The following is a 22,960-nucleotide window of genomic DNA, read 5'->3' on the forward strand; positions in this document are numbered from 1 at the left end:
TTTGAGGCTGGATTCGAACTCCCATCCTTCTGACTCCAAGTCCAGTGCTCTATCCACCGGATCCACCGGGTCATCAAACTGCCTAAAAACTGAGGCAAACAGAGGTTAAATGACCTATCCAGGGTGACAGCTAGTAAGTGTCTGATTCTGGATTTGAACTCAAGTCTTTGAAACGCCAGGCCCGTGCTGTATCCACTACAGTATTGGATGTGGATAGAGTAAAGAAGAAGGAATCAAATATTTCTAAAATGCCTACCATCTAAGCACTGGGGATTAAAAAATAAAGAAGACAAAAGACAGTCCCTGCACTCAAGGAGCTCACAATCTAATGGAAGGGGCAGCTTAGTATTATAGTGTTTAGAGCACTGGGCTGCTCTATCAGGAAGACATGAGTTCAAATCCAATCTCAGACACTGACTAGGTCATTTAACCTCTGTTTGCCTCAGTTTTTTCATTTATAAAATGTGAATTATAATGGTAATAGCACCTAATTCCATGGTAGGCTTAATTAAAAGATTAAATGAGATAATAATTTTAAAGAACTTAAATAATAAGCACTGTGTAATTATTAGCTGGTATCAGTAGTTATTAAGGAAGGGTCAAAAATGGCTCCAAAGATAGCTTTCATCAAAAATAGAGGGGATGAGGGAAGAAATCTGTATCCTAAGACAAAAGTTGTAGAGAAAGAAGGGAAGTGGCTTCATGGCAAAGTACTGGGGTATACTGAAGTTCAGGGAGTATCAATATTCTTATTACTTCTTATTAATTCTCCTGACTCCAGGACTGTTGCTCTATTCACTGCACCACCTAGCCACCATCTGAGCCATTTCTGATGAGAGTAAGGCTCACTCACTCCCACTCATCTCTGCCCTCTTCCACTTCATTGCAAAAGCTTTTTCTTCTCTCTTTTATGTGAAATAACTTACCCCATTCTACCTCTCTTTTCTCTTTTTTCCCTGTACATTCCTTTCTCCCCCATTTAATCCATCTTTTTAATATATTATACCTTCAAATTCTACTCCCTCCTGTACCTTATCTATATATGCTTCTCTACCTATTGCTCTAAAAATGAGAAGGTTCATATAAGTTATCAGTATCATCTTCCCATGCAGGAATGCTAACAGTTCAACATAATTAAGTTCCTCATGATTTGCTCTTCCTGTCCACTCTCTTTATGTTTCACTTGAATCCTGGACTTGAAGAGCAAGCTTTCTGTTCATCTCTGGTCATTTCATCCAGAAAGTTTGAGAGTCCCCTACTTCACTGAATGTTTGTCTTTTCCCCTGAAGGAGTATGTTCAGTTTTGCTGGGTAGTTGATAAACCAAGCTCTTTTGCCTTCTGGAATATCACATTCCAAGCCCTAAACCCTTAATGTAGAAGCTTTTAAGTCTTGTGTTATCTAGATTGTAGCTCCATGGTATTTGAATTCCTCCTTTCTGGTTGCTGGTAGTATTGACTTGGGAATTCTGAAATTTGACTGTAATATTCCTGATAGTTTTCATATTGGAATCTCTTTCAGGAGGTGATTGGTAGATTCTTTCAATTTCTATTTTGCCATCTGTTTCTAGGATATCAGGGCAGTTTTCCTGGAAAATTTTTTTTGGTTATGGTATTCAAGTAGTTGAATAATTTTTAAATTATCTCTCCTGGAATTGTTTTTTCAGGTTAGTTGTTTTTCCAGTGAGATATTTCACATTTTCTTCTAGTTGTTCATTATTTTGGTTTTATTGTTTCTTGATTTCTGACAAAATCATCAGCTTCCCTTAGCTCCATTCTACAGTTTAAGGAATTATTTTCTTCAGATACCTTTTGTATTTCCTTTTCCATTTGGCCTATTCTGTTTTTTTAAGACATTATTCTTCTTGACCTTTTGGGAAGCTTTTTCCATTTGACCCAAATTGATTTTTAAGATGCTATTTTCTTCATGATTTTTTTTGTAATTCCTTCACCAAGCTGCTGACTTGGTTTTCATGATTTTCCCACATAGCTCTTGTTTCCTTTCCCAGTTTTTCCTCCACCTCCCTTCCTTGATTTTCAAAATCTTTTTTGAGCTTTTCCATAGCCTGAGATCAATTCATGATTTTCTTGGAGGCTTTGCATGTAGGAACTTTGACTTTGTTATCTTCTGAGTATGTATTTTGATCCCCCCATTGGTCCAAAGTAATTATATTGGTTGGATTTTTTTTCTGTTTGCTCATTTCCCCAGCCTGTGTCTTGATCTTAATTCTTTGTTAAAAGGTGGGGCTCTGGGGTGGAGCCAAGATGGTGACAAGAAGGGATCCAGTCTTAGGAGCTCCCTGATAAAATTCATCAGCTAAGGACTCTAACTAAACTTTCAAGAGACAGAACCCACAAAGGGACCCAGTGAGGCAGTTCTCCTACTCAAGGTAACCTGGAAAAGAGCAGAAAGGCTCTGCTCCCTGGGATCAGAGAGGCGGCCTGCCAGAGGGGTGGCCCGCCAGAGCCAAAGAACTTCAGCCTCCAAGAGGCAGCCACAGGGCACTGGGAGTCTCAGCTTACAGCAGTGGGGGAGTCTCCTGAGCTGTACCCTGAGGAGCACCGGGCACAAAGTGGGGGAACAGCAGGGGACCTCTGCCAGAGAGAGCACATGGAGTCCAGCCCTCAGGGCACACAGCCAGCAGCATGGTCTTTCCCCCAGCCCTGATCCAGGAAACAGAAGCAGGTGGAGCTGGTAAGCAGGAGCCCCTAGGGCATGAGCCCATTGAGCTGAGGGAGGGGAGTGAAGAGAGACTGCAGAGCTCTGTCCTCTGCCTCTGGAACAGGACTCTGGGGCTCTGACCACATTCAGGTCCTGATCGCAGGCTAGGCCCCCCATAGAACAGCAGCCCACCCCCCACCTCAGCCCCATGGCAGAGGGAGGTGCTTATGGTCATTCACAGACCAGGAGGGAGGACAGAGCCTCACACACTGAGACCCTTGTGGGAGTGTCCCAAAAGCTCAGGAAGCACCCCAAAACCAGGCCCAGGCTGGGAAAATGAGCAAGAAAAGAAACGAAAGGAAGACTATTGAGAAATATTTTGCAAATGAGCCCAAGAAGGATCAAAATACTCAGTCTGAAGATGAGGAAGCACAAGCTCCTACATCTAAAGACTCCAAGAAAAACAGAAATTGGGCTCAGGTTAGGACAGAGCTCAAAAAAGACTTTGAAAATCAAATGAGGGAGTTGGAAGAAAAACTGGGAAAAGAAAGGAGAGAGATGCAGGAAAAACATGAAAATGAAGTCAGCAGCTTAGTCAGGGAGATCCAAAAAAATGCTGAAGAAAATAGCATGCTAAAAACCAGCTTAGGTAAAATGGATAAAACAGTTCAAAAAGTTATTGAGGAGAAGAATGCTTTAAAAAGCAAAATTGGCCAGATGGAAAAAGAGATAAGAAAACTCTCTGAGGAGAACAAATCCTTCAGACAAAGAATAGAATTCAGGGAGATTGATGAATTTACCAGAAATCAGGAATCAATACTTCAAAACCAAAAAAATGAAAAATATCTCATTGAAAAAATAACTGATATGGAAAACAGACTTAGGAAAGATAATTTGAAAATTATTGGAATACCTGAAAGTCATGATCAGGAAAAGAGCCTTGACATCATTTTCAAAGAATTACTACAGGAAAATTGCCCTGATATTCTAGAAGCAGAGGGCAAAATAGAAATGGAGAGAATCCACCGATCCCCCCGAGAAAGAGATCCCAAAAAACCAACACCTAGGAATATTATAGCCAAGTTCCAGAACTCCCAAGTCAAAGAGAAAATATTACAAGCAGCCAGAAGGACACAGTTCAAATATCGTGAAGCGGCAGTCTGGATCACACAGGACTTAGCAGCAACCACATTGGAAGCTCGTAGGGCTTGGAATACAATATACCGGAAGGCAAAAGAGCTTAGAATGCAGCCAAGAATGAACTACCCAGCAAGGCAGAATGTCCTCTTCCAGGGAAAAAGATGGACTTTCAATGAACCAGGGGAATTTCAAAGGTTCCTTTTGGAATGGCCAGAGCTGAACAGAAGGTTTGATCTTCAGATACAGGACTCAGGTGAAGCATAGAGATTGGAGGAGAGGGGGGGAAATATGAGGGACTTAATGAGGATGAACTGCATATATTCCTGCATAGAAAAATGACACTGATAATACTCATATGAACCTTCTCAGTTAATAGAGCAGGTAGAGGGAGCTTTTATAGTTGAAGCACAGGAGAAAGCTGAATTTGAAGATAAAATATGGTATAAAAATGGAGTCAATAGAAAAACAAGGGAAATGTAATGGGAGAAAAAAAAAGGAGAGGGGGATAGGCCAAGATATTTCATGTAATAAGATTTTTTTATTACAATGAGCTATTGCAATGATATGGAAGGGGGGAGGCAAGGGGGAATGGGGGAACCTTTGATCTCATCAGAGGTGGCTAGGAGAGGAAACAGCATATATACTCAATGGGGTATAGACATCTGGAGTAGGAGTAAGAAGGAGCGGGGAGCAGGGGGAAGGGGTGGGGATGTGAATAAAAAAGGAGAGGATGGACCATGGGGGGAGAGTGGCCAGATATAACACATTTTCTTTCTTACTTCTTGCAAGGGGCTGGGATTGGCAGACCTGCCCAGGACCATAGGGCCAGGTGGATTCTGGGCCTAAGGGGTGGTAAGGGGGCGCAGGGCTTCTTGGCCCCAGGACCAGGGATCTGTCTGCTGTGCCACTCAGCTACCCTACAGCAGAGTCAGAGTGAAAGGAGAGAGAAAATAAGAGTATATGGTAGTGGAGAAATAAGAAAGGAGGTAGTTGCGATCAGCAATGGCAACGGTGGAAAAATATGGAAATAACTTTTGTGATGGACTTATCATAAAGAATGAGATCCACCCATGACAGAGTTGTTGGTGTTAGAACAAAGACTCAAGCACATTTATTATTATTATTATTTGGGGGAGGGTGCAGGGCAAATGGGGCTGGGTGGCCTGCCTGGGGCCACATAGCGGGGTGATCTTTGGGTGTCTGGGGCCGGATTCGGACCCAGGTGCTCCTGGCTCAAGGGCCAATGCTCTGTCTTCCACCCAGCCACCCCCACTATTATTACTATTTTATTTCATTTTGGGTCTTTTTTTTTCTTTCTTTATTTTGGTTTTTTGCAGGGCAGCGGGGATCGGGTGGCTTGCATGTCACATGGCTGGTTGATTTGTTGGGTTTACGAGGCTGGATATGGACTTGGGTGCTCGTGGCTCTAGGGCTGGTGCTTCGTCCATTGCTCCACCTGGCCATACCTACAATTATTACTATTATTTTTTTTATTTTAATTTTTTTCTCTCCCCTTTACTTTTTTCGCCCAAGCAAGTCTATCTATATTCATGGGGGAGGAGGGGTATTTTGTTTACTTGTAAACAAGAATATTTTATTAATGTAAAAAAAACATTTGTACAAAATGAGCATAAAAAATAAATTTAAAAAATGCAAAAAGAATAAAAATAATTTAAAGTTTTTGCCAAAAAAAAAAATAAAAATAAAGTAAAAAGAAAAAGGTGGGGCTCTGCTTCCAGGATAGTCCCGTCCCAGGGACCTACAAATTCTCATTTCCTTCAAGGTCTTAGGAAAGGTTATGATTGCTTTCCTGACCTGTGTTCTGGTCTGTGGATGACCACAAGCACTCTCCTCTGTCCTGTAGCTGTCAGTAGGGTCCCTGCTCCTCTATGGAGGTATGCTCTGTTGTACTTCTGCTCCTCTTCCTGAGATTGGGACCCCAGATTGTGACCTGGATCTGAATATGGGCAAAGCAAAAGAGTCCTGCCTTAGGGATAGCAAAGAGACCTCTACAATCTTCCCTGATCCCCTTACCACCAGTAGGCTGGGCATTCTGAAAGCAGTGGCTGGGTGGCTCCCCAAGCCTTCTCCTGGTCCCCTGGGCAGGGTCTGCACTTAGGCCTGGACTAGATTGGGCTGTCCTCTCACTCTGGTGTGGCAGAGTTTTCTAGTTGAACTTCCCAATTGTACTTGGTAATCTCTGGGCTAAATCTGGAAACCACCTTCCTCTACCACAGACCCAGGCACCCTTAGGGACTCAGGCACCCTGTGGGCTATTCCTAGATGGCCAGAATACTCTGGCCTGGCCCAGGCTGCACTGAGGGCCCTTTTTATAACTGCAGTGCAATAGATCCTTTCCTCAGATCTTCCAAGTTGCCTTGGACTGGGAAATTGTTTCTCGTAGTCTTTTTGTGGGTTCTGCCACATTGGTTAGAGTCATTTGGTTAGAGTCATTATTTAAAGGTATTTGGAGTGGTTGGGGGAGAGCTTGCAGGAGTCCCTACCTTTAACATTCTAGATCTACAGGGATGGCTTCATAGAATCAAAGACCCATGCCCAACTGCCTTCAAGATCATCCTTATTTTTATAAATGAGTAAATTGAGACTTGGAGAGATTATATGACACACCTAAAGTCACACAGCCACCTCGAAGTAAAACAGAGTAAAACTCCAGATTGACTGATGATGAAGTGTTTTTTGTAAGCTGTTCTTTGCTCTTTGGTCTGGATTGATCTACCCTAGTTTGGGTTAGGGAATAGATTAGAAAGAATAGATTAATTTAAAGGGATTTTTAGTCTTATATTTGCTTTGGAAAATTCCAGGTTCTCTATTCCCTTTCCAATATTCTAACTTTTAAAAAAATCTTAAAAGGAAGAAGAAAGTATCATTACTGATAAAGGAGTTGAAAATTGATTTGGGATTCATTTACCCTAAGTGCACTTAAAAATTATATGGGTTTTGGTCACAAATATGAGACTACTAAAATCAGTGAATGAATTATATTCATCTGGAAGATAGAGGCAACCAAGTGATACAGTGAGGAGAGTTCCAGGTTCAGGAAAACTTGATTTTAAATCCTATCTCAGACAGTTAATAGTGGTGTGACCCTGGGTACACCAGTCTTAGTTTTCTCATCAATAAAATGAGGCTAATAATAGCAGTTACCTCTCAGGGGTTTTGTGAGGATCATATCAAATAAGATATTCTTTGAAAAGTGTTTTGCAAATCTCTGAGCACTATATAAATAGTAACATATTATTATTGTTACAGTACTTGAATTAAATATTTAAGTGTAGAAATTCTTGTTATAATTATTTTTACAAGGAGAGAGTTTCCTTGAAAAGAAGATAAAACTTGTCCAGATATAAAAATATGTTGACCGATTTTTTTTTACTTCTCATGTAAGAAAAAGAAGACAAAATATCTTTAAGTCTTATCTTTCTCATATGATGTTCTTTATGGTTTTCTGTTAAACATTTTGTGATTGGAACCACCATTCCTTGTTTGCATGATGAGACATAATTAACATGAATTAATGTGCCTCTCTCTAAACAGGGACAAGTGATCCATATGTGAAGTTTAAAATTGGAGGAAAAGAAGTTTTTAGAAGTAAAATAATACACAAGACTCTCAATCCTGTGTGGGAGGAAAAAACTTGCATTTTTATTGATCAAACTAGGGAACCTCTGTATATAAAGGTGAGTTACTTTATTTTTTCTTTCATCTTAATGGAAGCTAACATAGAGATACTTGCTCTTTTTGTTTTTTTGTTTTTGCAAGGCATTGGGGTTAGTTGGCTTGCCCAAGACCATGCAGCTAGGTAATTATTAAGTGTCTGAGACCGGATTTGACCTCAGGTACTCCTGACTCCAGGGCTGATTCTGTATCCACTGTGCCACCTAGCCACCCCTGAGACACTTGCTTAATAAAACTATTTTCTCTGCCTAAAGAGATTTTTCACTATCATGTATACCTTCTTGTCTACTGTTTTTTATTGTTTGTCCTTTATTCTTGAAGAGGGCCAATGGTAACATGAGAGGATGTCTTTTTTTAAATATTTTATTTTTATTTTTACATTCATTTTTAAATTACAAAATTTCCTTCCCTCCCTTCCCACACCCCCTCCCCTCAGTGGTAAACAGGTTAATATTGTAAATACATATTTTTGATAAACATGTTTATAGATTAGTCATTTTTGGTATGAGGATTTAATATTAGGGGAAAGAGATACATAAGAATTATTTTTTATAAAGTGTTCATCAGAGTCTGAAGGATTTTTTGTTTGTTTTATTTTAGTGTTTTTTCCCCCCTCTGGATGGGGATAGCTCTAATACAGTTGTCCTAACTCTCTGAACTGCTGAAAGGAGATATTTCCATCAAGGTTGATTATCTCACAATGTTGTTGTTAATGTGTACAATGTTCCCTTAGTTTTGCTCCCTTTGTTCAGCATCAGATCCTGCAACTCATTCCATGCTTCTCTAAAGTCTGACCATTTATAGTTTCTTATCAAACAATAATATTTCATAGTATTTGTGTTCTATAACTTGTTTAGCCATTCCCCAATTAATGGGCATCACCTCAATTTCTAGTTCTTTGCCACTACAAAAAGAGCTGCTATGAATATTTTGGAATATGAGGCTTTTCCCATTTTTTTTTTAGTTTTTGCAAGGCAATGGGGTTAAGTGGCTTGTCCAAGGCCACACAGCTAGGTGTGACTGCCTCTGGGATTTGATCTCCTGTACACCTGACCAGGGCCTGTGCTCTATCCGCTGCACCACCTAGCCGCCCCGACTTTCCCATTTTTTAAAGATTTCTTCTGGATAAAGGCCTAGAATTGTCATTGCTAGATCAATGGGTATAAGTAGTTTTATTGCTCTTTGGGCATAGTTCCATATTGCTCTCTAGAAAGGTTGGATCCCTTTACAACTCCACCAGCAATGCATCAATGTCCCAATCCTCCCACAACTCCTCCAACATTGATCATTTTCCCTTTTTTTCATCTTAGTCAATCTGATAGGTATTTTATTTGCATTTTGCTAATCAATAATGATTTGGAACATTTTTTCATATGGTTATATATAGCTTTAATTTCTTCATTTGAAAACTGTTCATATCCTTTGAACATAAATAAATTGGAGAATGACTTACAACTTTATAAATGTTATATATAGTTTATATATATTCTCTATATAGTTTAGAAATGAGAGCTTTATCAGAACTCCTGTGAAGACTTTCCCACTTTTCTGCTTTCCTTCTAATTTTGACAGTATTGATTTTATAAGTGCAAAGCCTTTTTAATTTAATATAGTCAGAATAATTCATTTTACATTTTATAATGTATTCTTATTCTTGTTTGGCCATAAATTTATCCCCCTTCCATAGATCTGATAGAATATTTCTTGGTCTATTTTATTTATCTATGGTATTGCCCTTTATGTCTAAATCCTGTACCCATTTTGATCTTATTTTGGTATAGAATGTAAAATGTAGATTTATGCCTAGTTTTTGCCATTCTATTTTCTAGTTTTCCCAACAATTTTTGTCAAATAATGAGTTCTTATCCCAGAAGCTGAAGTCTTTGACTGTAGTGTTTTAATGCGGTTTCTTTTGAATGTATCCTAACTCATTGATCCATTACTCTATTTCTTTTTGTTTCATTTTAGCAAGGGAATGCGGTTAAGTGACTTGCCTAAGGTCATGTAGCTAGGTAATTATTAAGTATCTGAGGCTGGATTTGAACTCAGTTTGTCCTGACTCCAGGACTGGTGCTCTATCTACCACGCCACCTAACTTGCCCCCATTATACTATTTCTTTTTTTTTTTTTTATCTTTGAGTGTTTACATTTTTTTAAATTTTTTTATTCTCATTTTGTACAAATGTTTTTTTTACATTAATAAAATATTCTTGTTTAAGAGTAAACAAAATAACCCTCCCCCCATGAATATAGACTTGCTTGGGTGATAAAGTAAAGGGGAGAGAAAAAAAATTAAAATTAAAAAAAAATAGTAATAATTGTAGGTATGTCCAGGTGGCACAATGGACAAAGCACAAGCCCTGGAGCCACGAGCACCCGAGCCCACATCCAGCCCCGTAGACCCAACAATCACCCAGCCATATGACATGCAAGCCACCTGATTCCCCACTGCCCTGCAAAAACCAAAAAGAAGAAGAAAAAAGACCCAAAATAAAATAAAATAAAATAGTAATAATAGTAGGGGTGACTGGGTGGCAGACAGAGCATTGGCTCTTGAGCCAGGAGCACCCAGGTCCAAATCCAGCCTCAGACACCGAAAGATCACCCCGTTATGTGGCCCCAGACAGGCCGCCCAGCCCCATTTGCCCTGCACCCTCCCCCAAATAATAATAATATTAAAAATTGTGCTTCAGTCTTTGTTCCAACACCAACAACTCTGTCATGGGTGGATCGCATTCTTTATGGTAAATCCATTGCAAAAGTTGCTTCCATATTTTTGCACTGTTGCCATTGCTGATCGCAACTCCCTCCTTTCTTATTTCTCCACTACCATGTACTATATTTTCTCTCTCCTTTCACTCTGACTCTGCTGTAGGGTCGTTGACTGGCTCAGCAGACAGATCCCCGGCTCTGGGGCCAAGAAACCCTGAGCCCCCATACCACCCCTTAGGCCCAGAATCCACCTGGCCCTATGGTCCTGGGCAGGCCTTCCAATCCCAGCCCCTTGCAAGAAGTAAAAAAGAAAATGTGTTATATCTGACCACTCTCCCCCCATGGTCCATCCTCTCCTTTTTTATTCACATCCCCACCCCTTCCCCCTGCTCCCCGCTCCTTCTTACTCCAGATGCCTATTCCCCATTGAGTATATATGCTGTTTCCTCTCCTAGCCACCTCTGATGAGATCAAAGGTTCCCCCATTCCCCCTTGCCTCCCCCCTTCCATATCATTGCAATAGCTCATTGTAATAAAAAAATCTTATTACATGAAATATCTTGGCCTATCCCCCCTCTCCTTTTTTTTTCTCCCATTACATTTCCCTTGTTTTTCTATTGACTCCATTTTTATACCATATTTTATCTTCAAATTCAGCTTTCTCCTGTGCTTCAACTATAAAAGCTCCCTCTACCTGCTCTATTAACTGAGAAGGTTCATATGAGTATTATCAGTGTCATTTTTCTATGCAGGAATATATGCAGTTCATCCTCATTAAGTCCCTCATATTTCCCCCCTCTCCTCCAATCTCCATGCTTCACCTGAGTCCTGTATCTGAAGATCAAACCTTCTTTTCAGCTCTGGCCATTCCAAAAGGAACATTTGAAATTCCCCTGGTTCACTGAAAGTCCATTTTTTTCCCTGGAAGAGGACATTCAGCCTTGCTGGGTAGTTCATTCTTGGCTGCATTCTAAGCTCTTTTGCTTTCCGGTATATTATATTCCAAGCCCTACGAGCTTCCAATGTAGTTGCTGCTAAGTCCTGTGTGATCCTGACTGCAGCTCCACAATATTTGAACTGTGTCCTTCTGGCTGCTTGTAATATTTTCTCTTTGACTTGGGAGTTCTGGAACTTGGCTATAATATTCCTAGGTGTTGGTTTTTTGGGATCTCTTTCTCGGGGGGATCGGTGGATTCTCTCCATTTCTATTTTGCCCTCTGCTTCTAGAATATCAGGGCAATTTTCCTGTAGTAATTCTTTGAAAATGATGTCAAGGCTCTTTTCCTGATCATGACTTTCAGGTATTCCAATAATTTTCAAATTATCTTTCCTAAGTCTGTTTTCCATATCAGTTGTTTTTTCAATGAGATATTTCACATTTTCTTCTAATTTTTCATTCTTTTGGTTTTGAAGTATTGATTCCTGATTTCTGGTAAATTCATCAATCTCCCTGAATTCTATTCTTTGTCTGAAGGATTTTTTTTCCTCAGAGAGTTTTCTTATCCCTTTTTTCATCTGGCCAATTTTGCTTTTTAAAGCATTCTTCTCAATAACTTTTTGAACTGTTTTATCCATTTGACCTGAGCTGGTTTTTAGCATGCTATTTTCTTCAGCATTTTTTTTTTTTTTTGGATTTCCTTGACTAAGCTGCTGACTTCATTTTCATGTTTTTCCTGCATCTCTCTCCTTTCTTTTCCCAGTTTTTCCTTCCAACTCCCTTATTTGATTTTCAAAGTCTTTTTTGAGCTCTGTCATAGCCTGAGCCCAATTTCTGTTTCTCTTGGAGTCTTTAGATGTAGGAGCTTGTGCTTCCTCATCTTCAGACTGAGTATTTTGATCCTTCTTGGGCTCATTTGCAAAATATTTCTCAATGGTCTTCCTTTTGTTTCTCTGCTTGCTCATTTTCCCAGCCTGGGCCTGGTTTTGGGGTGCTTCCTGAGCTTTTGGGACACTCCCACAAGGGTCTCAGTGTGTGAGGCTCTGTCCTCCCTCCTGGTCTGTGAATGACCCTAAGCGGCCCCCTCTGCCATGGGGCTGAGGTGGGGGGGCCCTGCTGCTATTCCGGGGGGGCCTAGACTGCGATCAGGATCTGAATGTGGTCAGAGCCCCAGAGTCCTGCTCCTGGGGCTGAGGACAGAGCTCTACAGTCTCTCTTCACTCCCCTCCCTCAGCTCAATGGGCTCATGCCCTGGGGGCTCTTGCTTACCAGCTCTGCCTGCTTCTGTTCCTGGATCAGGGCTGCAGAAATACCAAGTTGCTGGCTGTGTGCCCTGAGGCTCTGGCAGAGGTCCCCCCTTGTTCCCCAACTTTGTGCCTGGTGCTCCCCAGGCGTAGATCAGGAAACTCCCCTGCTGCTGTGAGCCTCAGCTCCCAGTGCCCTGGGGCTGCCTCCTGGAGGCTGAAGTTCTTTCCCTCTTGCGGGCCACCCCTCCAGCCCTGGGGAGCAGAGCCTTTCTGCTCTTTTCCAGGTTACCTTGAGTAGGAGAACTGCCTCACTGGGTCCCTTTGTGTGTTCTGTCTCTCAAAAGTTTAGTTAGAGTCCTTAGTTTCTAAGTTTTATCCATTACAGTATTTCTTTTTTTTTTTTTTGCCAGGCAAATGGGGTTAAGTGGCTTGCCCAAGGCCACACAGCTAGGTAGATTATACTATTTCTTAACCAGTAACAGGAAATTTTGATGACTGCCACTTTGTGGTATTGATTTAGATCTCATAAAGCTAGGCCACTTTCCTTTACAATTTTTTTCATCACTTCCCTTTCTATTCTTGTTTTTTTGTTGCTCCTGATGAATTTTGTTACTATTTTTTCCTAGCTCATAAAATAGCTATTTGGTAGTTTGACTAGTATGGCACTGAATAAATAATTCAATTTGGGTAGAATTGTCATTTTTTAATTGTATTAGCTCTACCTAACCACAAGTAATAGACACTTTTCAGTTATTTAGATCTGATTATATTTGTGTGAGAAGTGCATTATAATTATGTTCATGTAGTTTCAGGGTTTGTCTTGGGAGGTAGATTCCCAAGTATTTAATGTTGTCTATAGTTACTTTTTTAAATTTAGGTTGTTTTACAAGGCAGTGGGATTAAGAGACTTGCCCAAGACCATACAGCTAGGTAATTATTAAGTGTCTGAGGCCAAATTTGAACTCAGGTCCTGCTGACTCCAGGGCCAGCACTCTATTCACTGTGCTACCTAGCTGCCCATCTATAGTTCCTTTATTTTTTTATTTTATTTTTTTTTAGGATTTTGCAAGACAAATGGGGTTAAGTGGCATGCTCAAGGCCACACAGCTAGCTAATTATTAAGTATCTGAGGCCAGATTTGAACTCAGGTACTCCTGACTCCAGGGCCAGTGCTCTATCCACTGTGTCACCTAGCCACCCCTATAGTTACTTTAAATGGAATTTCTCTTTCTATCTCTTACTCTTGTTTGGGGTTTGTTATTATACACACACACACACACACACACACGCATATAAATATATGCATATATATATATATATATATATATATATATATATGAATGTTGATGATTTTTGTGGGCTTATTTTATTTACTGATACTTTACTGAATTTGTTAATTGTTTCAAGGAGTTTTTTAGGTGATTTTCTCAGGTTCTCTAAGTATAGTATCATATCACCTGCAGAGGGTAAAAGCTTTGCTTCCTCATTGTCAATTCTCATTCCTTCAATTTCTTTTTCTTCTCTTATTTGCTAAAGCTTGCATTTCTAATATTATATTGAATAGTAATGGTAATAATATGTATCCTTGTTTCACCCCTGATTTTACTGGAAAAGTTTATATGCATTACTTATAATATTTGTGGATAGTTTTAGGTAGATACTATTTTTTATTTTAAGGAAAACTCCATTTATTCCTAAATTTTTTCAAAGGCTTTTCCAGCATATCTTGAAATAATCATATGGTTTTGCTATTGATATGTTCAATTAAGTTGAGTGTTTTTCTGATACTGAACTATCCCTATAAGCTATACCACTAGGTGTATACATGTTTAGAAATGATATAGCTTGAACCATCCCTGAACCATCCCTCCTACTTGGTTTAAATCCTACCTGATCATGGAGTAGTGTTCTAGTAATAACTTGCCATAGTCTCATTACTAAAATTTTATTTAAGATATTTGCATCAATATTCATTAGGGAGATTGATCTATAATTTTCTTTGTTTTACTTCTTAATTTAAGTATCAGCACTATATTGGTGTCATAAAAGAAATTGGGCAGAACTTCTCTTAGTTTTTAAAATAGTTTATGTAGAATACATATTAATTGTTCTTTAATGTTTGGTAAAATTCACTTGTAAATCCATCTCAACATGGAGACTTTTTTTTAGGGAGTTCATTGATGGTTTCTTCAATTTCTTTTTCTGAAATGGGGTTGTTTAAGTATTTCATTTCCTCTTCTGTTAATGTGAGCAGTTTATATTTTTGTAAATATTCATCCATTTCACTCAGATTATTCAATTTATTGTCATACAGTTCAGCAAAGTAGCTCCAAATTATCTCTTTAATTTCCTCCTCATTGGTGGTTTGGTTTAACCCTTTTTGTTTTTGATAGTGATTATTTGGTTATCTTCTTTCTTTTTTTTAAGTCAGATTAACCAAAGGTTTGTTTATTGTATTGACTTTTTCATAAAACCAACTGTTACTTTTATCAGTGGCTTTCTTGCTTTCAGTTTTATTAATCTCTGCCTTGATTTACAGAATTTCTAATTTGATATTTAATTGGGGATCTTTAATTTGTTCTTTTTCTAACTTTTTTAGTTGCATACCTAATTCATTGATCTTCTCTTTCTGTATTTTATTCATATAGGCATTTAGAGATATAAAGGTTCCTTTCAAAACTGCCTTGGCTACATCTCATAAATTTTGGTATGATGTCTCATTAGTATCATTTTCTTGGATATAATTATTGTTTCCATTAATTGCTCTTTGATTCACCCATTATTTAAGATTAAGTTATTTAGTTTCCAGTTATGTTTTTGGTTTATCTTTTCATGACTCTTTATTACATGTAATTTTTATTGCATAATGGTCTAAGAAATGTATATTTATTATTTTTGCCTTTCTGATCTTAATTATAAGGTTTTTGTGCCCTAGTATATTATCAGTTTTGCTATAAGTACTATGTACTGCTGAGAAAAAGGTATATTCTTTTCTATCCCCATAGTTTTCTCCAGAGGTCTATCATATCTAAGTTTTCTAAGATTTCATTCACTTTCTTAACTTCCTTCTTAATTATTTTGTAGTTAGATTTATCTAGTTCTGAGAGAGGGAAGTTGAGGTCCCCCATTATTAAAGTTTTACTCTCTATGTCCTCCTTGTAATTCATTCAGCTTTTCCTCTAGTAATTTGGATACTATCCACTAGGTGCATACATGTTTAGTAATGACATAGCTTCATTATCATTGGTGCCTTTTAAGAAGATATAATTCCCTTCCTTATCCCTTTTAATGAGATCAATCTTTACTTTTACTTTATCTGAGATCAGGATTGCTACCCCTGATTTTTTTTTACTTCAGCTGAAGCATAATATATTTAACTCCATCTTTTTATATTTACCCTGTGTGTGTGTCTCTCTGCTTCAAATGTGTTTCTTGTAAACAACATATTGTAGGATTCCGGTTTTTAATCCATTTTGCTATTCGCTTCCATTTTTATGGGACAGTTCATCCCATTCACTTTACAGTTAAGATTACTAATTCTGTATTTCTTTATGTGCTATCTTTCTCCATTTATATTTTTCCTCTTTCCTTTCCTTTTATTACTCCTCACCAAAATTTTACTCCCTATCCCCTTTAACTTTTCTTTTAAAATTTATCTTTCAGTTTATTTTTACTTACACTTGTTTTCCCATGTCTTATCAGTCCCTTCTTCCCTTATCATTTCCTTCCCCCAGTATTTTCAGATAGATTTTTAAACCCAAGTGGATATATATTTTATTCCCACTCGGGACTAAAACTATTGAATAAAATTTACACAATGTTCACACTCCTCCCTTCTTTCCCTCTAAAATTATTAATCTTTGTTCTCTTCACCTGGTGTTATTTATCACTCAAGTACTATTAATCAGGTATCATCAATCACATTTGATTATTTGATTTCTTGATAACTTCAAAGTGTTATCAATGTACCTTCATAGAATAATCGCTTGATTGCTTAAGTATCATTTTCTCAAATTATAACAAATTATAATCATTTTTTACCCTACTCCCCTTTCAATTATGCTCCAAGGACTTGCAATCCTCATGAATCAAAATATCATCCAAAAGCAAATCATATTATGAACTCTTTCTACCTTCTCCTCCCAGGCCTATTTTCTCTCACACTTAGGCCCCACTCTTTCCCACCCAGGGTATTTAACCCCTTGTTAAGTAAAGCAAGGATTAAGTCAAATGCTGATTTAATTTAACTATAAGATTCTTAAAGGGTTCTAAGTACTGAGAGCCCTTGAAGATCTCACTTTGGAACTTTACAAATGATTATAAGTTATGAGAGACAGTGACTCAGGACCATTTATGATGCTCTCATCAGAGAAAGTGCTGAAGTTTGTCAGCACAGCAGAGTTAAAGGGGGTCGAAGTATAATGAGACACTTACATTTAGAATTAACACCCCTGCTTTTCATCAGGAATTTTTGTCTCAAACATAGTGATGTCAACTTGGATCTCTTCAAGGGAGAGACAAGACCCAACTACAGATCCAATATCTTCAGTTATATCCATTTTTTAATTATCCTTAAGAGAAGTAAAATTCTCAAGAATTAGAAATGTTGTACCTTCCCTTTTAGGGTTGTTTATAATTTGATGGTTTTGATCAACATTTGTTTTGTTTTGTTTTTTCCTTCTCCTTTTCATTTACCTTTTTATGTAACTCTTGAGTTGGGTATTTGGCAATTGGATTTTCTGTTCAGATCTGGTCTTTGTGTCAGGGAATTTTGGAAGTCCTCTATTTTGTTGAACATCCATCTTTTCCCCGACAGTATATGCTGAATTTTGCAGGGTAGTGAATTCTGAGTTGTAAGCCCAGATCCTTTGCCCTCCGATATATGGTATTCCAGGTCTCCCAGTCCTTCAGGGTTGAGGCTGATAGATCCTTTGTGGGTCTGATTGTATTCACTTTGTATTTGAATTGTTTTCTTTTTGTTGCTTGAAGTTTTCTATCCTTTATTTGAGGGTTCTGGAATTTGTCTATAATAGCCCTTGGAGTTTTTATCTTGAGGTCTCTTTCTGGAGGGGTTCTGTGTTTCAGTAGTTATATGTCTTCTTGTTCTAGCAGATTTGGACAGTTTTCCCTAATAAGTTTCTGCATGATATTTTCCAGGCTCTCTCTTTTTTTTTTTTTGATGTAGGCCTTCTGGTAGTCTGATGATTCATAGATTATCTCTTCTGGACCTATTTTCCTGCTCATTTGTTTTTCCTAAAAGGTACATTATATTTTCTTCAATTTTTTCAGCCTTTTTATTTTGTTTGATGGAATCTTACAGTGTCGTACATTCATTGGTTTTTATTTGTTCAATTTTGATATTTATGGTTTTATTTTCTTCAATTACCTTTTGTGCTTCCTTTTTAAAGGTGTTGAATTCTATGGTCAATTTTTCATAATTTTCCTACATGACTCATTTATTTTTTCATTTTTCTTTTTCTTCTCTTTGGTTTTTAAATTCTTTTGTAAATTCTTCTATGAGCTTTTGGATTTGAGTTCAATTCATAGACTCTTTTGAGACTTCCCCATGAGTGATTTTTTCACTGATTTCTTCTCCCTACATGGCATTGCTATCATCTTTGTCTGTAAAGTAATTTTCAACAGTGAGTCCTCTTTTAGCTGTGCCCCTGGGGTATAGGAAGTATAGATCCAAGCTTTATTTTTTCCTGGGGCTGGGGTCTGATCCCTGGCTTATCATTGGCTGGGATGTTGCCCATGCAGTCTAGGCCTTGCCTTTGGAGAGATTCATTTCCTTCTTTGTGACTTTGCAGGGGTTTGTTCCCACTTTTGCCTTGGTGTTCCCAGGGTTCAGACTTTGTTTGGGGTTGGGACCCTCCCTGCTGGCTTGCTATCCAGCTGCTGGAACCTCTGCTGTTGTCAAGTTGTCAGGACCTGGACTTCACTGTAGCTGAAAGCTTCCCACTGCCTTTTCTGTTCTTCCATCTACTAGGCTTTACTTCTCCTTTTCCCCCAAAGAGATGGACTTTCACTGAAGATCCTCTGTGATGTCTACCTTTTAAAACTTCTTTGTATCTTCTCTTTTCTCTTGGTGGGTTCTATAGCTTGAATGTCAGTGTAGAGGTTTCATTTATCTTTGGTAGGGAAAAGCTCCAGGAGCATGTTAGCTCCACACTGTCATCTTGGCTCTGCCCTAGAAGTTGAGAGGATGTCTCGATTTGTCCATGAATTGGATTTAAGTGAGACAGATCTGCAAAAAATCATTACCTCCAGTCCTCCAGAGTCAAAATTCAAGATGGCTAGCAATAGTTTGAAAAACACTGGATGACCTTGACTTTTCTAAATTAAGATTTTTCCCAGGTCTTAGTTTGTCTGAGGCTATGCCCATTCATTGACTAAGAGCTAGATAAAAATTGAGACAAAAGATGATCCAATTTACTATCACAAAAATATCATTCTGGAAAGGGAAATCTTTCAAAGTTTCTGACCCGAATAGAAAACAATGGTAATTTACACTCCTTTGAAGCAATCAAAAACCTAAACAATGAGTCATAGAAGCTTGAACTGAAACTTTTATTAACTTGCCTAAAGTTTATGAGTTGGTAAAAGGAGGTAGAAGGGAGTTGGTACATTCTTATCCAAAAATTGAACTGAATTAGAAAGGGTGAGATGGGATCAAACTGAATTATTCTGTGATCAAGTCCTCCAGTCATACAGGACTACATCAATTCAACAAATATTTATTAAGTGCCTACTTTATGCTAGGCAGAGGATAAAAAAATGAAAAACAACACAGTCCCTATGATAAAAAATCTTACAACCTTAAGGGAGTGGGGGAAGAATAAGAATCTTAAAGAAGGGGCCATAATAATACACTTAGAATATTATAAGGGATTTTATCTTTTTTCCTATATGGAAGAAAGACCAGAAGGCAGCAGGGTCATGAGTCTTAAGTCCCAAGGATTTTGCCTTAGGGCAAAAGGTCATTGGGAAGTGAATGTGATTTGGTACCCACTAGACCCAAGAAGGGAATTCCAGTCCCCAAGTTCTTGGAGGGCCAGAAAGGAGAGAGACAGAGACAGAGACTGACAGACACAAACACAGGCAGAGAGAGGAGACACACAGAGAGAGACAGAGACACAGAGATAGATAGAGAAAGCAGAAGTGCCTTAACCTCTTTAGCTGATAGAATTTATGAAGAGGAGAACCAGAAGGAAAAGTAGGTTGTTGTTTTTTGTCCTTTCTTGAAGATACCAGTGCCATCAGGAAGGTGATGTCTTAACTTGCAAGTGAGTTGGATTTAAAGGAGGGAGAACTACAAATTCATCAGCCTCAATCTCTCCTCCAGGGTCATCTGAATTCAGTGGCAAGACATAGATCAAGACTAATGGAGATGGTCCTGATCAAGTAGTAAAAATTCAGCAACACTAGCTTCCTGGCTAAAAAGGGGACATTTCTTCAATAGTATGATTAAAGATGCAGCCTTCAAGCAAAGCAGGAGAATATTCTGGGTGGCACCATCTTTGAGAATTACCTGTTTGGAGGCAGCTAGGTGGTACAGTAGATAGAGCACTGGCTCTGGAGTCAGGAAGATCTGAGTTCAAATCCAGCCTCAGACACTTGACAGTTACTAGCTGTGTGACCTTGTACAAGTCACTCAACCCCATTGCTTTGCAAAAAAAAGACTTCCCTAGCTTGCAAATATGCCAAAAGTTTTTTTTTTGAATGGTAACCCTACCAGCAGACTTGTAAAAATGAATCAGCTTGATATAGATAGTAAGTCATTTAGTATGACTAGGTGTGGATGAAAGGGAAGCAAAGAAGACTTAGTGGTATACAGAATATATTTTCAAGATCTCTAATTAGAAATAGATTATATTTTTGGATCCATAAATTCTCTCCAGATTTCTTAGCAGAAACATTGTTGACTATTACTGGTCAATGGAAGATCCATGAGCCATTTATGGTCCTGTGTTTTAAGAAGACATTTGTCCATTTATGGGATTGTGAATTTTTACAGTATAAACACATTTCTGATGTCCATTTACTTCAGTTAGAAGTAAATCAAAGTAAGAAATGGAAGGAGAAAAGAGAGATACTGATTGTGAGATAGTGCCTAATACTCAATTAAAGACATAGTGGTTAATTAGCAGTTTAAAAAAAGTTGAGGTATAATGTTTTGTTTTGTTTTTTAGGTTTTTTTTTTTTTTGTAGGGCAAGCGGGGCTAAGTGGCTTGCCCAAGGCCACACAGCTAGGTAATTATTAAGTGTCTGAGACTGGATTTGAACCCAGGTACTCCTGACTCCAGGGCCGGTGCTTTATCCACTACGCCACCTAGCCGCCCTTTGAGGTATAATGTTTTATGAAAAAGACTTTTTATTTTATGAAGCTCCGCCTTTCCAATGAATCAACAGTTATCCCTACTTATATATAGTTATATGGCTAAATGGATCAGTTATTTGCAGAGGAACTCAAGTCACAATTTGGGCCAAAAAGCAGAGTAGTTTGTTTTTTCCTCTAATAGATGTAAAGCGTTATAACTTTCATCATTCTTGTTCTTTGTATCCCTCTTACAATTTATTTATAATTATATTTGTAAATTTAAGTTTATTGGAATTATTTTATTTATATAAATGTGAGATGCACAAAATTTAGAGACATCTTCACTACAACTGTTCTTATGGGCCATTTGTATTTGACTTTTCCTAGAGCCTTCTTTGCTAATATTGGTCTTATCAGCCATAATCAGAAGCACTGTACCTTCACCCCAACATAATGATGTCATTTTGGTCTTCTTTGAGAAGAAAGGACTATAACCAAATAATAAAACATTAGAATTATTTGCTCACCAAATAGCATGCCTTATTTATGCTCCTTATTAATTTATAAACTTCTTGAGAACAAGGAACCATGTCCTATTTTTTAGACATATTTCTCCTAATTCCAAGGCACAGTACATGATAGGCACTTAATAAAAAGATATTGGTTAAATGAAATTACATTTTTTCCTCTTCCTCCAGTAGAAGGGAAAAGCAGAAGCAAGGCCTCAAGCTTGACTATTTTTATTTTAGCTTCATATCTCAATCACTTTCATCATTACCCATTTGCTGTTCCCTTTTTGGAATATCATCAGATACTCTTTTTGTTTTTCTTTAGTGTCATGAATATTCACTCGCTGCCAAGTCCTACTGGTATTTCTGCCATAACACCTCATGACTCCATTCCTTCCTCTCACCACCATACAGCCAGATTTAAGACCTCATTTTGCATAACATTCCGTCTCTTGTCTCTGTATTTGGCATCTTTTCCTTCCTATCTCCTTTCTCTTCTGACACTAGTATTCTTTGAAGTGCTGCTTTGACCATACCTCTTCTCTTATCAGAACCTAACAACAGTTTTCTCTTTCTCGATATTCTCAGTCAAAAAAAAATCATAGTTCAATCACTCTCACCAGTGTATTGCTTGTGTATTGTCTGCCACCACTTTGCCCATGTTCTTCACTTTAGAACAACCAACCTTTCTTTTCTTCATCTCTACCCCCCCCTTCTGAATCTTATGCATACAAGACCTGAAAAGCAAACTGTTTCCTTTGATATTCTAAGTCTTGCACCCATTTAACTTTTTAAACTTGCACTGATTTTCTGGCCAGAGTTAATTACATAACCAAGGAGAAAGCAAAGTATGTATTAATACCTCTTTTGATGCATATTAAGTGGAATTGTTAAAAAGAAGAATATATAGTTGTTTTCCATTCCTAAAGACATCAGAAATGAATTCATAGTCTTAAAGTACAACAGGAGATATCTAAATTACCTGTTCACAGAGCCTTTCTTGCTTGTGGAATTCCAGATTTGGAAGGACCCTCAGGTATCATCTGTTCTGTTTTCTATCTGAGATATGAATATTGCCCCAACGATGAATGATTATGAAATCTGTTCTGAAGGTCTCTAGGAAGACTATGAATTCTCATTTCTGTAGTGTTTCAAGCAAATTCAGGCTGGAGAAAAGCAGTGAGATGGAATTGTGAGGATTCCAACAAATTTTTAGATTTTTTTTAGGGATTGATTATTCTGTTGGCATTATGTTATACTGCATAATGTCTTCTAGCTATATATAAGCTTCTTATGTACATGAAAATGCACAATTCAAATAGAAATACATTTAAAAAGCATTTAAAAAAGTATTTTGAAGGACAACTGTCACAAGCCTTGCAAGAGGAAGGATGAGCAGAAGTTGTACCCCATGGAGCACAAATAGAACTCAGCTGTCCACCAGCCTACATCAAAATCATCTCTCATCACAGTTATAAAATGTCAGGCTCAGGTGGAAACAAACAGTATCCGGAACTGAGACTGGATGGAGGTTATCTCTTTTTTTTTATAGATGTAGACTCTTTATTACATTGCTTTCCGTTGGGGTGGGGAGAGGGAAGGAAGGGAGGGAGAAAAATGTAAAAAAATTGATTTAAAAAGTAACATTCTATTCTAATTACAGAAGAAAATGATTAAAATTATTTCTTGAAGCATATTTACTATAGCAAAAAAGATTTATACTATATGGCAGAAGAAAA

The 22,960-nt window shown here is 38.1% G+C and overlaps 1 protein-coding gene across 4 annotated transcripts in view; it reads left to right on the plus strand.

The window, feature by feature from the left end:
- MCTP1 (multiple C2 and transmembrane domain containing 1) overlaps positions 1–22,960 on the plus strand; it is a 528,212-nt gene that overhangs the window by 162,372 nt on the left and 342,880 nt on the right. For all 4 annotated transcript variants that reach the window (XM_074200502.1, XM_074200503.1, XM_074200500.1 and 1 more), the window contains exon 3: positions 7,356–7,498. In XM_074200502.1, coding sequence (XP_074056603.1) covers positions 7,356–7,498 — 143 coding nt within the window. The remainder of the gene's footprint in view (positions 1–7,355; positions 7,499–22,960) is intronic.

The sequence above is a fragment of the Macrotis lagotis genome, chromosome X (genome assembly GCF_037893015.1).
Source record: "Macrotis lagotis isolate mMagLag1 chromosome X, bilby.v1.9.chrom.fasta, whole genome shotgun sequence".
Lineage (NCBI taxonomy): Eukaryota > Metazoa > Chordata > Mammalia > Peramelemorphia > Peramelidae > Macrotis > Macrotis lagotis.